The sequence below is a fragment of the Mus musculus genome, chromosome X (genome assembly GCF_000001635.26).
Source record: "Mus musculus strain C57BL/6J chromosome X, GRCm38.p6 C57BL/6J".
In the NCBI taxonomy this organism is placed as follows: domain Eukaryota; kingdom Metazoa; phylum Chordata; class Mammalia; order Rodentia; family Muridae; genus Mus; species Mus musculus.
The window spans coordinates 79328565-79346156 of NC_000086.7; the positions used below are offsets into that span (position 1 = coordinate 79328565).

General features: G+C 35.2%; 1 protein-coding gene across 2 annotated transcripts in view; it reads right to left on the reverse strand.

Annotated features, from left to right (window-relative positions):
- Cfap47 (cilia and flagella associated protein 47) overlaps nt 1-17592 on the reverse strand; it is a 250794-nt gene that overhangs the window by 62007 nt on the left and 171195 nt on the right. For both annotated transcript variants that reach the window (NM_001368718.2, XM_030251473.1), the window contains 5 exons: nt 16949-17060; nt 6227-6355; nt 4201-4298; nt 2190-2365; nt 532-639 (listed from right to left, as the gene is read on the reverse strand). In NM_001368718.2, coding sequence (NP_001355647.2) covers nt 532-639; nt 2190-2365; nt 4201-4298; nt 6227-6355; nt 16949-17060 — 623 coding nt within the window. The remainder of the gene's footprint in view (nt 1-531; nt 640-2189; nt 2366-4200; nt 4299-6226; nt 6356-16948; nt 17061-17592) is intronic.

Here is a 17592-nt window from a genome sequence, read left to right on the forward strand (position 1 = left end):
ATGGGAGCTTGCTCTGTACTGCTTAGTCACTTTCCCTCCTTTGAAAGCATGTTTTGTAGGGAACTCTTAAATATATATATATATATATATATATATATTATATATATATATATATATATATGATATATATAGGTGTGTGTGTGTATATATATGTATATATATAAATAGTTAATTTTATTTATTTACATTTCAAATGTTATCCCCTTTCCTGATTTTCCCATCTGAAAACCCCCTAACCTTTCCCTACCTCCCCCTGCTTCTATGAGGGTGTTCTCCCACCCACCCACTCACTCCTGCCTCCCCACCCTGGCATTCCTCTATGCTGGGTCATCAAGCCCTAACAGGACCAAAAGCCTCCTGTTCCACTGATGCCAGGTAAGGGCACTACTGTGAACTCTTAACCACACCCCAATCTGTTTCTTTTGATAGATTTCACATTAGAAATGTATTTATTTTGTATTATAAAGGGTTAAATGCTTTACAACAGTGATTTTCTCGTTTTCTACAACAAAATTACTAAACAGAACTTACTTTCCAAGATCACACTGCATTTCTGGTATTTCCTTTGGTTTTGGAAGTTCAGTTGTTAATTTAAGTAAATACCAGAATTCTTCACCCATTTCAGGTTGAAAAATAATGCTGTTTTGGAAAAATTTTGAAAATCTTGTTAGTTGTTTTAGTTTGTATAATAAATGTGGAAGATCAAAATATAAAATGGCAGAAATATCCGATTTCAAATAGAGCACTTAATCACTATTGTATTATATAATCTAGTCTTACCAGAAATGAATTTGTAATTTTTTAAATTTTTGGCAGGAAGATTACTTCATTAATGAAATGGAATACTGTTATTAATATAGATTTAATGAATTTTTATTGAAAGACTGGAATTTGATTTACAAAAGTGCTTTAAATGTCAGTGTTTAAAAAAATCCATGTTTATACTTGTAGTTAAATCAAATATACTTTGTTGAACTAAATGCATGCACTCATTTTTTGAAGGACATTATGAATATGTGGTTTTAAAGAATACTTTATAATCAACATGTACTCCCCTTTCAGAAGATGGTGTTTGTGAAATTATAAATGCATCACTGGGTTGATATCTCAGCTTTATTGTATTGTATTTATATAACTTTGATCAAATCACTTAACTTTTTGAATTTGAATTTCATTTTTTATAAAATCGATGAGTCAATCAGCCTTATTTTTGCTATAAGAATTTTATTAATATAAAATACATACCAAGTTTATACTAGAATAAGCAAGTAATGATAAGAAGCCAATAGTATGCCTTCTAATACATACAAATAAAGAAAAATGAAGTTTTAACTGGTACATGTAAAGCCTAGGGTCACATTAGAAAAATGAAAAAGCCAACATTTCTAATGGTGATGTATTACAAGATTTTTAAATAACATTCTCCTCTCCTCTTCTTTTTTTAATTACCCTGTTCCTCTTCCTCTGGTACTTCTATTTAATTTTCTTTGTGATAGGGCCTCATTTTAGTTCAAGCTGGCCTAGAACTCACTATGTAGTATGTGCTTGCCTCTTACTCAAACATTCCTCTGTCTCCTGATTACAATTGCAACCTACCATGTTAGTGGACTAAGCTATTCTTTTCCCAATTTACACTATTATAGATTTTATTTGTTAAGGTTTAAAATATGTATCATTTTAGTATCCCTTAATTAAAATTATAAGTAGTTATTTCTTTATTTTATGAGAAGCAATCATTTCCACAGTTATCATTCTATGAGACAACATACTCACATACTTCTAATATTTACAAGTGTGTATATGTTTGTGCATATATATGTTTTCAGTAGAAGATAATATTTAAAATATAACTTTGTCTGTGCCTTACAAGCAAATAATTGATAGCTAATTACTCAAAAGGAGAGTTGAATTTTTATCAAGAAAAGTAAAAGTTAAAACCCTAGTTCTCCTGAACTAGTCTCAGCTCAGTTGTTGGACTAAGGAATATTTGAGTAATAAAAAGCAAACTAGGAAATGCTGGAATGTTTTAATTTCATATTTTAGTGAGTAGTAATTTTGCATTGAAGCAAACAAAAATAATTGTTAATTAGTTCTTATCAGAGAATAGTAACAAGGTATGTAAAGCAATTATTTTAAAGCTCTATCTTCAAAGGCTCAACAACAAATTACAATCCAAGCCCAAAACACACCTTTCTTCTTTATAGCCTGTGGTTGCTGGAGAATACCATACAATATAGGTCACACTTTCCAATGGAGCCAATGTCATTTCTACTGGTCCATTAAGGGCAGAACATGTTAATTTCACATCTAAACAAACAGGTTGATTTTTTGAATTAGAGATAGGAATTTCAATGCATGTTGTCTCCTAGGATTTTGAAAGGAAAAAAATGATATGATCAACTTTGTAGTCAAGATAATCATTTCTATAAAAGGCAAACAAAAAAAGTATTATTTAATGCCATTTGTGTTTTTCTTTCCAGATACAATACTAAATATAACTTTATTCAATCTTAATCTCATACATGTTATCCCCAATTAATCTTGAAAAAACAATACCAGATATAAAGCAGCTTTAACGGCAAGCATTATAGAGAGACCTAACATAATTAAGATAAGATTTTACCAGTAGCATTATTACCATGAGGTCTAGTTCCAATTATTTCTTATAGAAATAATTCAGCAATGGAATGATGCCACATTTTACTGCTTTTCTAAGCAACCTGATGGAGTTTATAAGACTATTATAGAACTTAGCATTTAAAGAGGTTTCCAGGAGTCAAATAAAAAATAAAATACAGGACAGTTATATGTCACGGACACAAATATGATCAACTACAATAAACTACACAGTGGTCTACCAATTCTACCTAGAGCTGGAGAGAAAAAAATGGAAAAATGGAAGGAAAGCACTTGGGCTTGCTCATTTAATCTCGTCTACTAGTCAGATAGGTCTCACAAACAGTGTTAGTTGAAGAACATGATACACAGTCTCTAAGATGTAAAAACAAAGAAAACAAACCCAACTAAATCAAGAAGAAACAAACTAAACAACAAACACTAGTTTCTTAATCTATCTTATGTTTTCTGGTACTGTTTTATTATTATCTTTGATTCAATTTTATTTCTGTTTTTATTAGATATTTTCTTTATTTACATTTCAAACGTTATCCCATTTCCTGGTTTCCCCTCCGAAAATCCCCTATCCTCTCCCCCATCCCCCTGCTCCCCAACCCACCCACTCCCCCTTCCTGGCCCTGGCATTCCCCCACACTGGGGCATATAGCCTGCACAGGACCAAGGGCCTCTCCTCCCACTGATGACCAACTAGGTCACCCTCTGCTACATATGCAGCTAGAGTCATGAGTCCCACCATGTGTTTTCTTTGATTGGTGGTTTAGTCCAAGGGAGCTCTGGGGGTACTGGTTAGTTCATATTGTTGTTCCTCCTATGTGGCTGCAAACCCCTTCAGCTCCTTCAGTCCTTTCTCTAGCTCCTTCATTGGGGGACACTATGCTCAGTCCAATGGATGGCTGTGAACATTTACTTCTGTATTTGTCAGGCACTGGCAGAGCCTCTCAGGAGACAGCTATATCAGGCTCCTGTCAGAAAGCACATGAAACTCAAGAAGGAAGATCAAAATGTGGCTTCTTCGAACCTTCTTAGAAGAGGAGAACAAAACGCCCAAGGAAGGAGTTACAAGTGTGGAGCAGAGACTGAAGAAATGACCATCCAGAGACTGACCCACCAGGGGATCCATCCCATATAATATCACCAAATCCATTTTATTTCCTAAAAATCATTCTGGGCCAGCAAGAAAGCCAAAGTGCTTGTTACCAAGCCCAACAATACCTGGGCTCAATTGCCAAGACCCATATAAAAAAAGAAAAGTTGTCTTCTCAATTCTGTAGTAGACACACACCTAAAATCACATATAACTGTAATAAAATTAAAAGAAAATAGAGTGTTTGACCTCTTCACATTTTAAGAACTACACATTAAATATGCAAGCTCTGGCTTGCCATGTTTTTTGAAACAATTTGAAAAATGTTTGAAAGCTATTTTTTCCAAAGCATTTAAAGACTATACTGATAGACTAATATCAGTTTATTAATTTGAAAAATGTGTTTTAAGGATACAACCTTAGTGTATAACTGTTATATGTACCAAATGACAGTTTATGAACATTTACTGGGCTCTTACCAGGGCAATACAATGAAGTTCAATTATATCTACAGGAGGTCCAGGAGAACTACGGATTTCAAGATGATACCAGATTTTTAGAGCTTTAACCTTTTCCTCTGAAACAAAACAAAACAAAACAAAATAAAACTAATGAACCAACATCAAACATTTACTTCTTAATATGGGGCTCAGAATTTTTGATATTCATAAACACATTTTCAAATTCTCTTTCCTTTTCTATTTTCTTTGTTTTTCCTTGCACTAGCTATCATAAAACATATAAAAATGAATGGATCTAAGACACATTTAGAAGTATAAGTTAGTGGGTGGAGGAAATAGAGTAAGTCCAGAAAAGTTACCTATCTATCTACTTATTTATTTTGGCTGTCCTAGAACTTTCTATGTAGATCAGGTTGGCTTCAAACAAGATCTGCCTACTTCTGTTCCCCAAGTACTGGGGGTTAAATTCATGTGCGACCACACTTAAGACAGGCTCTAATTTTTCATACACGTACATACATATGAACACAGAGAAAGCGAGACAGAGAGAGACAGAGACAGACAGAGAGGGAGAGAGACAGAAGAGGAGAATGAACCATATTTCTCCAAATTTGTATCTTATATCTGCTTTTAACACAAAGTGTAATTGTACTAGTTACATGTGGGTGTGTGGGGTTGTGGTGGGTGATGTGTGTGTGTGTATGTGTGGGTGGGTGTGCACATGAATACATATGGAAAAAGAGAGAAAGAGAGATGAGAGATAGAAATTAAAAGAGGACACCTATAGTTTCTACTTTTGTTTTGAAGTACTGCAATACAAATCTATTTAATCATACAGTCAGTATATATTGTATGAGAGAAGAATAAAGAAAAAAAATTCTTGGTATGCCTCAATGCACATTTCCTTGGGAATTTTGCATCTTTGGACCCTTGTCTCTCTAATACCCTCTTATAACTCTGATATTCATTTTCCAGGATGTATACTCTGAGTATTCCAAATCTCTACTATCACATTTCTCTTTTATTATATATATATATATATACACGCATATATATGTGTGTATATATTACAATATTTAAGCTTTATAGGAAAAATATAATTAACTTAGTTTGATATAAGAAAGACTCATATCCTATTTTAAATAAGAAAAACATATACTATTGACAATAATATTTTATATGAAATATAGTAATATATTCCTCATTTAATAGCAGAAAAATTGTAAGCTTAGAACTAATACAAAGACAGACAGTCTTCATGGTGAGATATGACAATCTTGTTATTTTATGGCATCAGAAGAGGGAAGACCAATGGGTGGATACTTCATTCCTCCTTAGAATAGGGAACAAAATACCCATGAAAGGAGTTACAGAGACAAAGTTTGGAGCTAAGACAAAAGGATGGACTATCTAGAGACTACCCCACCCGGGGATCCATCCCATAATCAGCCACCAAACCCAGAAACAATTGCATATGCCAGAAAGATTTTGCTGAAGGGACCCTGCTATAGCTGTCTCATATGAGGCTATGCCAGTGCCTGGCAAATACAGAAGTGGATGCTCACAGTCATCTATAAGATAGAACACAGGGCCCCCAATAGAGAAGCTAGAGAAAGCACCCAAGGAGCTGAAGGGGTCTGCAACCCTATAGGTGGGACAACAATATGAACTAACCAGTACCCCCAGAGCTCGTGTCTCTAGCTTCATATGTAGCAGAAGATGGCCTAGTTGGCCATCACTGGGAAGAGAGGCCCCTTGGTATTACAAACTTTATATGCCCCAGTACAGGGGAATGCCAGGGCCAAGAAGCAGGAGTGGGTGGGTAGAGGAGCAGGGCAGGGGGAGGGTATAGGGAGCTTTAGGGATAGCATTTGAAATTTATATAAAGAAAATATCTAATAAAAAAATTAAAATTTCAATAAGCCTAGGCAACACAGATTGAGATAGGTATTATGCATTTAAAGTGTATAGTTAATTTAAAGGTAAATGATGATCAGAATGATGATCTACAGTGCAATAACTAAATATATTAGCATAAGTTTACCTGAGTATTCCTCAAAAATAATGGTAGATTGATCTGATGGCGTTTCCTGAGAAGAGAAGTCTTTCTCTGTATCTGTCTCTTCCTGAGACTCTTCCTCATCTCTGCTCTTAACGAAAAACATAATTGCACCTGTAAAATAAAGGTACAGGATGTGAAGTAACCAGTGAGGAGTTTCTCAAATGCCTAATCTCAAACATCAGAGTTACTCCAACTAACATACCAAACATAAATTCCAAAAGGTAGTACTAGAGTTAAAGATGAGGTGGCTATAGAAAAATTTCATGGAAATTATAGGATACGGTATCAAATTCTTAGTACTTGTTTTTCAAAAGATTTCCTGTAACAAGAAAAATTGGCTAGTAATCAGCCTGAAATAGCTTTCAGTAACTTAGTGATCCTAAATGATTGTACTTACCTATTTTATTCCTCAGATATATAACATTTCTACTTATTATTGTAAGTAACATAGTATTCTAAGTTTAATCTTTTATGTGAACATTTAACATATATAATAATATTTCATACTTTGTCATAAAAATTGTTACTCTCACAAACATCTATATTAGTTTTCCTATATTAAATTGGATTCATTCAAAATCAGTAGTAATATTAAAAACTGGGGATAAAATAATTGTATTTAAAAATATACAAGTCATCATGTATATGTTTACTATATCAAAATGATAAATTGGTAATTATTTTTTAACTCTGAGTCTTACAGCACAATGTTAGAAATGGAAAACTTTTTTCTTCTGGGCTTGATGCTATACTATTAAAGCAGAGGAGTAGTTCATGGATTCCTGTAAGCAGATATTATGTTTTTGATGGGTTTTCAATATCTGTTACATGCAACATTTTTCTATCATCAGTAGAACATTCATTGTTTTTTCCACTGTGAAAGACAGAAGATCAAGACGTGGGAAGAGCTGGGAAATTCATAATCATCAAACATCAAAGTAAATGGAGAGAAGCTGGAAGCAATGCCACTAAAATCAGGGACTAGAAAAGGCTGTCCACTCTCTCCCTACCTATTTAACATTGTACTTGAAGTCCTAGCCAGAGCAATTAGACAACAAAAGGAGATCAAGGGGATACAAATTGGAAAGGAAAAAGTCAAAATATCACTATTTGCAGATGATATAATAGTATATATAAGTGACCCCCAAAATTCCACCAGAGAACTCCTAAATCTGGTAAACAGCTTCAGCACAGTAGATGGATAGTAGAAGTAACTCATGGCTTGCTTAACACTGACCTAGGCAAAACTATAGAATGGAAAAATGTTATAATGCTTAATTCTTTTAAACAACATCATAGAGACAGGAAACAGAGTTAGAATCAAAATTAAATGTGAATTAGCACATATCCTAGTCTTATTAAGCTGTTACAAAATAAAACTTTAAATAACTTTAAAACTTAGAATTCTTACTACCTTTGAAAACAATCTTTGCTAAGAATCATTACTCTACTGAGTAAGAGCTCCTATCTCATATGTGATTCCAAACAGCAAAAACTGACACTCAGGACTAGGGTATAGTTTTGTGGCAGCACAAGTTGTTTCTATTTGTTATTCTGTAAATAGCTTCAATCTTATATCTTAACTCTATAGGCAATGGAGCACAATGGACAAAACAATTATTTATGAAACCATTAAAACATTTTTTTACAGATACCCAAGATACAAGATACAATTTGCAAAACATATGAAACTCAAGAAGAACGAAGACCAAAGTGTGGACACTTTGCCCCTTCTTAGAATTGGGAACAAAACACCAATGGAAGGAGTTACAGAGACAAAGTTTGGAGCTGAGACCAACGAATGGACCATATGGAGATTGCCATACCCGAATCCATCCCATAATCAGCCTCCAAACGCTGACACCATTGCATACACCAGCAAGATTTTGCTGAAAGGACCCTGATATAGCTCTCACTTGTGAGGCTATGCCGGGGACTGGCAAACACAGAAGTTGTTGCTCACAGTCAGCTATTGGATGGAACACAGAGGCCCCAATGGAGGAGCTACAGAAAGTACTCAAGGAGCTAAAGGGGACAACAATATGAACTAACCAGTACCCCTGGAGCTAGTGTCTCTAGCTGCATATGTATCAGAAGATGGCCTAGTAGGCCATCATTGGGAAGAAAGGCCTCTTGGTCTTGCAAACTTTATATGCCTAAGTACTGGGGAATGCCAGGGCCAAGAAGTGGGAGTGGGTGGGTAGGGTAGTGGGGGGGGGTCTGGGGGACTTTTGAGATAACATTTGAAATGTAAATGAAGAAAATACATAATTTTAAAAAATGAAAAAAAAAGAAAGAGGACTAGATTTCTTTTCATTGCTACTTACACATATGAAAATGAATGCAAATTTTGGATGTCCTCACTGAGTCAAAATTAGTAAAATCCATTAGAATTTCTTTGAGACTATGTTCATGATACTTTCAAGTGAGAGCAACCTTTTACAAATTTATGTCTCATGATCTTGTGCGTATTATTTAAAGGATATGCATAGTTACACATTTATTTCTAGAAGAATGGATGATATGCCACTTCAAGCAACTAAAGAATGGCAGGTAAAAGATTCTAAGTCTGTTTTACATTTCAAATTAGATAAGATATATACAAACTTTGGTATTTAAATTGCATTTGAAAACATATTAGGTTTTTTTCTCCTAAGGTATAATTTCTAGGATACCAAAGTGAAGCCACAGTTTATATGAAACCATCTTCAACTGCTATTGTATTGTATTGCTTAAAGACCATAAAGAGTTCAACTTTATTTAAATGCCCAAACTCAAAGTGTGGTTTAATAAGGCTTTTAAGAAGTAGTTTGCTTTAAATTCTACAAGAATGACATGTCTCAAAGAATTCTTATCATAAAGGAAATTCTTGATATTTAAGAAAGAAATACATTAAATGATTTTATAAAATAAAAATTAAATAAGCCTCTTGTGGATATTTTTATTAAAATACTCTCTCAAGCTAAATATATTCTTTGTATGTAGTGTTCTTTCTTAAGATTAAAAGGTAAGGACTCAACTCCCCAATAACAAGACATAGACTAACAGACTGGCTACACAAACAGGACCCAACATTCTGCTGCTTACAGGAAACCCATCTCAGGGAAAAAGACAGACACTACCTCAGAATGAAAGGCTGGAAAATAATCTTCCAAGCAAATGGTCTGAAGAAACAAGCTGGGGTATCCATTGTAATATCTAATAAAATCAACTTCCAACCCAAAGTCATCAAAAAAGGAGGAGCACTTCATATTCATCAAAGGGAAACTCTCCCAAGAGGAGCTCTCAATTCTGAATATCTATGCTCCAAATGCAAGGGCAGCCACATACATTAATGAAACTTTAGTAAAGCTCAAAGCACACATTGCACCTCACACAATAATAGTGGGAGACTTCAACACACCACTTTCATCAATGGACAGATCATGGAAACAGAAACTAAACAGGGACACACTGAAACTAATAGAAGTGATGAAACAAATGGATATAACAGAAATCTACAAAACATTTTATCCTAAAACAAAAGGATATAACTTCTTCTCAACACCTCATGGTACCTTCTCCAAAATTGACCATATAATTGGTCACAAAACAGGCCTCAACAGATACAAAAATATTGAAATTGTCCCATGCATCCTATCAGACAACGATGGACTAAGGCTGATCTTCAATAACAACATAAATAATAGAAAACCAACATTCATGTGGAAACTGAACAACATTCTTCTCAATGATACCTTGTACAAGGACAGAATAAAGAAAAAAATTAAAGACTTTTTAGAGTTTAATGAAAATGAAGACACAACATACCCAAACTTATGGGATACAATGAAAGCATTTCTAAGAGGGAAACTCATAACTCTGAGTGCCTCCAAAAAGAAACTAGAGAGAGCACACACTAGCAGCTTGACAACATGCCTAAAAGCTCTAGAACAAAAGGAAGCAAATTCACCCAAGAGGAATAGTTGGCAGGAAATAATCAAACTCAGGGGCGAAATCAACCAAATGGAAAGAAGAACTATTCAAAGAATCAAGCAAAGGAGGAGCAGGTTCTTTGAGAAAAATCAACAAGATAAATAAACCCTTAACCAGACCCACTAGAGGGCACAGGGACAGCATCCTAATTAACAAAACAGAAATTAAAACGGTAACATAACAACAGATCCTGAAGAAATCCAAAACAATACCAGATTCTTCTACAAAAGGCTATACTCAACAAAACTGGAAAACCTGGATGAAATGGACAAGTTTCTAGACAGATACCAGGTACCAAACTTAAATCGGGATCAGGTAAATGATCTAAACAGTCTTTTATCCCCTAAAGAAATAGAAGCAGTCATTAATAATCTCCCAACCAAAAAAAGCCCAGGACCAAATGGGTATAGTGTAGAGTTATACCAGACCTTCAAAGAAGATATAATTCCAGTTCTTCACAAACTATTCCACAAAATAGAAGCAGAAGGTACTCTACCCAACTCATTCTATGAAGCCACAATTACTCTGAAACCAAAACCACAGAAAGACCCAACACAGATAGAGAACGTGGGACCAATTTCCCTTATGAATATCTATGCAAAAATACTCAATAAAATTCTCCCTGGCCAAATCCAAGAACACATCAAAACAATCATCCATCCTGACCTAGTAGGTTTCATTCCAGGGATGCAGGGATGGTTTAATATATGGAAATCCATCAATGTAATCCGCTGTATAAACAAACTCAAAGACAAAAACAACATGATCATCTAGTTAGATGCTGAGAAAGCATTTGACAAAATCCAACACACATTCATGATAAAAGTCTTGGACAGATCAGGAATTCAAGGCTCATAACTATACATGATAAAAGCAATCTACACCAAACCAATAAGCAACATCAAGGGAAATGGTGAGAAGCTGGAAGCAATCCCACTAAAATCAGGATCTAGACAAGGCTGCCCACTTTCTCCCTACCTATTCAAATTGTCAAAATCAAATTTGACGTCCTAATCAGAGCAATTAGACAACAAAAGGAAATCAAGGGGATACAAATTGGAAAGGAAGAAGTCAAAATATCACTTTTTGCAGATGATATGATAGTATATATAAGTGACCCTAAAAAATCCACCACAGAACTCCTAAACCTGATAAACAGGTTCAATGAAATATCTGGATATAAAGTTAAAGAAGTCAATGGCCTTCCTCTACACAAAGGATAAACAGGCTGAGAAAGAAATTAGGAAAACAACACCCTTCTCAATAGTCAAAAATAATATAAAATACCTTGGCTTGACTCTAAGGAAGTGAAAGATCTGTATGATAAAAACTTCAAATCTCTGAAGAAAGAAATTAAGGAAGATCTCAGAAGATGGAAAGATCTCCCATGCTCATGAATTGGCAGGGACAATTTAGTAAAGATGGCTAAAGCAATCTACAGATTCAGTGCAATCCCCATCAAAATTCCAACTCAATTCTTCAACGAATTAGAAAGAGCAATCTGCAAATTCATCTGGAATCACAAAAAACCTAGGATAGCAAAAACTCTTCAAGGATAAAAGAACCTCTGGTGGAAACACCATGCCTGACCTAAAGCTGTACTACAGAGCAATTGTGATAAAAACTGCATGGTACTGGTATAGCCACAGACAAGTAGACCAATGGAATAGCATTGAAGACCCAGAAATGAACCCACAAACCTATGGTCACTTGGTCTTTGACAAGGGAGCTAAAACCATCCAGTGGAAAAAAGACAGCATTTTCAACAAATGGTGCTGGCACAACTGGTGGTTATCATGTAGAAGATTGCGAATTGATCCATTCCTATCTCTTTGTACTAAGGTCATATCTAAGTGGATTAAGGAACTCCACATAAAACCAGAGATACTGAAACTTATAGTGGAGAAAGTTCGGAAAACACTCGAAGATATGGGCACAGGGGAAAAATTCCTGAATAGAACAGCAATGGCTTGTGCTATTAGGTCGAGAATTGACAAATGGGACCTCATAAAATTGCAAAGCTTCTGTAAGGCAAAAGACACCATCAATAAGACAAAAGGCCACCAACAGACTGGGAAAGGATCCTTACCTATCCTATATCAGATAGGGAAATAATATCCAAAATATATAAATAACTCAAGAAGGTGGACTCCAGAAAATCAAATAACCCCATTAAAAAATGGGGCTCAGAGCTAAACAAAGAATTCTCACCTGAGGAATACTGAATGGCAGAGAAGCACCTGAAAATATGTTCAGCATCCTTAATCATCAGAGAAACGCAAATCAAAACAACCCTGAGATTCTCCCTCACACCAGTCAGATTGGCTAAGATCAAAAATTCAGGTGACAGCAGATGCTGGCGAGGATGTGGAGAAAGAGGAACACTCCTCCATTGTTGGTGGGATTGCAAGCTTGTACAACCACTCTGGAAATCAGTCTGGTGGTTCCTCAATAAATTGGACATAGTACTACTAGAGGATCTTGCAACAATTCTCCTGGGCATATATCCAGAAGATGTTCCAACAGGTAAGAAGGACACATGCCCCAGTATGTTCATAGCAGCCTTATTTATAATAGCCAGAAGCTGGAAAGAAGCCAGATGCCCCTCAACAGAGAAATGGATACAGAAAATATGGTATATTTACACAATGGAGTACTAATCAGCTATTAAAAGCAATGAATTTATGAAATTCCTAGGCAAATGGATGGACCTGGAGGGCATCATCCTGAGTGAGGTAATCCAAGCGCAAAAGAACTCACATGATATGTACTCACTGATAAGTGGATATTAGCCCAGAAACTTAGAATACCCAAGATATAAGATGCAATTTGTGAAACACATGAAACTCAAGAAGAACGAAGACCAAAGTGTGGATACTTTGCTCCTTCTTAGAATTGGGAACAAAACACCCATGTAAGGAGTTACAGAGACAAAGTTTGGAGCAGAGATGAAAGGATGGACCACCCAGAGACTTCTATTCCTGGAAATCCATCACATAATCAGCCACCAAACGCTGACACCATTGCATACACTAGCAAGATTTTGCTGAAAGGACCCTGATATAGCTGTCTCTTGTGAGATTATGCTGGGGCCTAGCAAACACTGAAGTGGATGCTCACAGTCAGCTATTGGATGGATTACAGGGCCCCCAATGGAGGAGCTAAAGAAAGTACCCAAGGAGCTGGGGGGATCTGCAAGCCTATAGGGGGAACAACAATATGAACTAACCAGTACCCCCGGAACTCATGTCTCTAGCTGCATATGTATCAGAAGATAGCCTATTCGGCCATCAGTGGAAAGAGAGGCCCATTTGTTGTGCAAACTTTATATTCCTCAATACAGGGGAACGCCAGGGCCAAGAAGTGGGAGTGGTTGTTTGGGGGCTTGGGCGGGAGAGGGTGTGGGGGTCTTTTGGGATAGCATTGGAAATGTAAATGAAATAAATACCTAATAAAAAAATAAATAAAAGGTAACGCTAAAATAACACACACACTCAAACACTCACACAGAAACTCACATACTATCCTGGAATGCTTACTTTTAAATACATTTCTAAATGAGCTTTATTACATCCACACTTAAAAAAAAATTCAAGAAGTAAAAGATGTGCAATTTTACTATGGAAATGTGAGTACTATTCCACTGCCCAAAATTTAAATGGTAAGTAGCCTGATATAGCTGTCTCCTGAGAGGCTCTGCCAGAGCCTGACAAATACAGAGATATCAGATGCTTGCAGACAACCATTGGACTGAGCATGGGGTCCCCAATTGAGGACCAATATCAACCAACCAGAACCCCCCAGAGCTTCCAGGAATTAAACCACCAACCAAAAAGTATACATGTGGGGACCCATGTTGGGCATCAATGGGAAGAGAGATCCTTGGTCCTGTGAAGGCTAGATGTCCCAGTATAGGGGAATGCGAGTGCTGGAATTTGGCGTGAATGGGTGGGTGGTGGAGCACCCTCATAGAAGCAGAGGGAGGGAGGATGGAATATTGGGTTTGGTGAGTGAGAAACCAGGAAAGGAGATAACATTTTAAATATAAATAAAGAAAATATCCCAAAAAGGTACTACTTTTGCTCAGCAATACATTATAAAAACAAACGAAATGTAACGCCTCTCATCATATCAAGTGTTAGAAATATTTTTTGCCCTGAGTTTGTCACTAAAGATGCCCATTAGCAAATCAAATAATTCAAGAAAATGTATAATTTCATAGAGTATCAGACTGTTACCTAGAAAAACTATTCCTATGTTGGTGAAATGTAGTCTCAACAATATATTTATAATCCTAAATATTTTATTGTGATATTAAACATAAGCTTGTTGAAGCAAAACAAATCTTTATGAAAGGTGACTAAAAGCTTGCTTGCAGTTCTTTTCTTAGCTATCTTCATAAAGTACCGCATTCTCACGTGCTTACTTATGAATTGTCAAGTTTAACAATTTATTGTTAGCTATAATTTACATATATTTTAAATTATATATAATTATATATATATATATATATATATATATTCAAATTTTTGCAAGTTCAAGAAAAGCTTGGGTCCTGGAGGCCCCCTGAAATATCATAGGCTATTACCAGTTTTGTTTTATTTGTTTGTTTTCTATTTTTTCCCAACAGAAGGTGATGGTGAGACTTTATTGCTAAAGAAACAACACACATTGGTCAGAGGGCCTATAAAAGTAAAGTCAGTACAGACTAGGAAATTTATTCTCTAATGGTATTTAAGAAGTGGCAGGCTGTAAGTCAATAGTCTTACCTAGTTGTGAGTCCTATGGACTTCTATAAGGGCTGGTATTACTCTCCCATGGGTGTTATAGTGTCATGGATGCTATAGGGTCAACAATTACTTTCTAATTGGATTTAGGGATCACACCACAAGGAAACACATACCTACTATTCAAACTCTGGTTAAGAATTTGTGGCTGAGCCAGATGTGGTGGCGCACGCCTTTAATCCCAGCACTCGAGAGGCAGAGGCAGGTGGATTTCTGAGTTCGAGGCCAGCCTGGTCTCCAAAGTGAGTTCCAGAACAGTCATGGCTATACTTAGAAACCCTGTCTCGAAAACAACAACAACAACAAAACCAACAACAACAAAAAAACCAACAACAACGAAAAAGATTTTGTGGCTGGGAAGTTCACTGATACTCTACTAGTACTCTGCTAAATGGACCCACTACCTGCTAAATGTTTATTTTGGTATTCATAGGTTAGTGGTGTTCTATGACATGACCAAATACATTTATTTGTAGAGAAAACAGTGGTTAGTTAAAAAATCTACAACTGGTCAAAATGCAGACAGTCACTAGAGTTCTCAGACAGAAATGGGATTGTATATTACACCTATCTCCAAAGCTCAGGGACCACTATCACAGACGGGTGGAACAAGTGTTAAAAGCTAAAGGTAAGGGCAGATCAGAGGAAAACAGTGACAGTACAGGACCACTGAACTCATAAATTGAAAGCTGCTGTGGCTGCTAGCAAAGCCATGCATAAGATCAACCCAACATTCTAACATAGATTCAGAAGGTGTTCTTGAGGTCTCCTCATCCATAACTAATAAGCTATGGGCTGCTAATGGGCTCTGGAGTGAAGTGAACTAGTTTTCACTAAGAGTGTGCTTAAATGAGAATTTTATTATTTATTGAAACCATTTCTCTGAAAACAATAAAAATTGATATGAAACTTACAAACAGCTTATTTTCTATTATTGAAGACTAATTAAAGTTCTGAAATTAACAAAATACACCAAGTATATCATTAAATATCTGGAAAAAGAAACTCAGAATTTTAAAATTAAAATGTCTTATCAGTCTACATCTTCTGGTTTATCTACAACACAAAAATAAATTACTTCATCAAAATGCTTAGAATAGGTTCAGAGTTTCAAATTTTATGATGTTATAATAGATCCTATGTAGAGATAGTCTTTACCAAGACAATTAGGGATGAGAGGCATGACAACAACATGATTATAAACAGTCTGCTTAATATATTTCCAAAATTATGCCCAGTGAGCATATAGCAATCTCCTCAGTAGGATATGTCCACTAATGGGACATTTAATTATCTTGCCATTTGGAAAAATACATATTACTTTGATGAATCATAGTTATTCAGTACTAAATATTAACTATTTTGTAACAGAAAATGATTTTTCAACATAACTGAGTCTGGCCAGGAATTCAAGCTTTTCCTAAGTGCAATGATTGCTGGGATAACCTGAGAACTTCGTTACTATAATCTGTTACTCTTCACCCTCTCCCCTCTCACTCCCCATCAAATGATTTTGCTCAAGTATAACTTGGAACTTTGATATAAATATTTTATTAGAGATAAAGAGAGGATACTTTATACATACTAGATATTGACTGTATTTCCATATGTTAATTGTAAAGATGTAGATTTTTAATACCCATTCCTATAGTTACTTGAATGAATCTACTAAATTTCAAATATAGACAACTTTAAGTATCCTACTTCTAGAAATTCCTTCTATAGACATATTTGGAGTCTTGAAGATAAAGTAATATTTGCCACAAAATACCAACCACAAAGCTCTATTTATTTGTATAGTTAAAGAGTGAAATGACTAAGTAAGCTTTTTGCCATATAGTTTATTCAAAATGAGAACAATAACTTATAGTTCTATTTATTATTACCATATTTCACACTTAGCAAAGTAATTAATATTAAAATTTTATTAAGAACTTAATACCTTTGAATGTGCCACGTTTCCAAGGACATACATGGAGAGTATATGGAATTGAGTCGTCAGGTTCTATGGTGATAAAGGAATTTCCCCACACTATTGAGAGATCTGAAGTTACCTAGAAGAATAGATTGGAAAACAAAAATTATATAGTATCAAGATGAAAATTTTTCTTTTTCTATCATGTTATACTATTATATCATATTATTTGAGTTAGAGTCATAAGCTGATTAAAATATATTTTAATTTATTTCATTTTATTAAATCTATAGCGTTTTCCTTGAAAAGGAAGTCAGAAAATTGTATTATTTTAGAAAAGTAAAAATCTAAGAAAAGAGTTATTTAGTTTATTAATCTGACATAAATTCTTTCTAAGAATAGCAGATATTTTCACCCAACCAATAGATAGAAGCAGCTGACCCGTGTTGTTTAATTAGGGAAGGCTGAAAGAAGCTGAGGAGAAGGGCGGTACTTCAGGAGGATCAGATCACTATATGCAGTTCGGTTGTTTCTATTTTTGTTTCTTCTGGTTTTGCTGGTTTAGTGACTCTATGGATTAAATGTATAATGCCTGAATTCAATAAAATTAATGTGATCAGTGCAATTCCTAACCAGATACTGGTGAAGACTTCAGCAATGATTTGACTTAC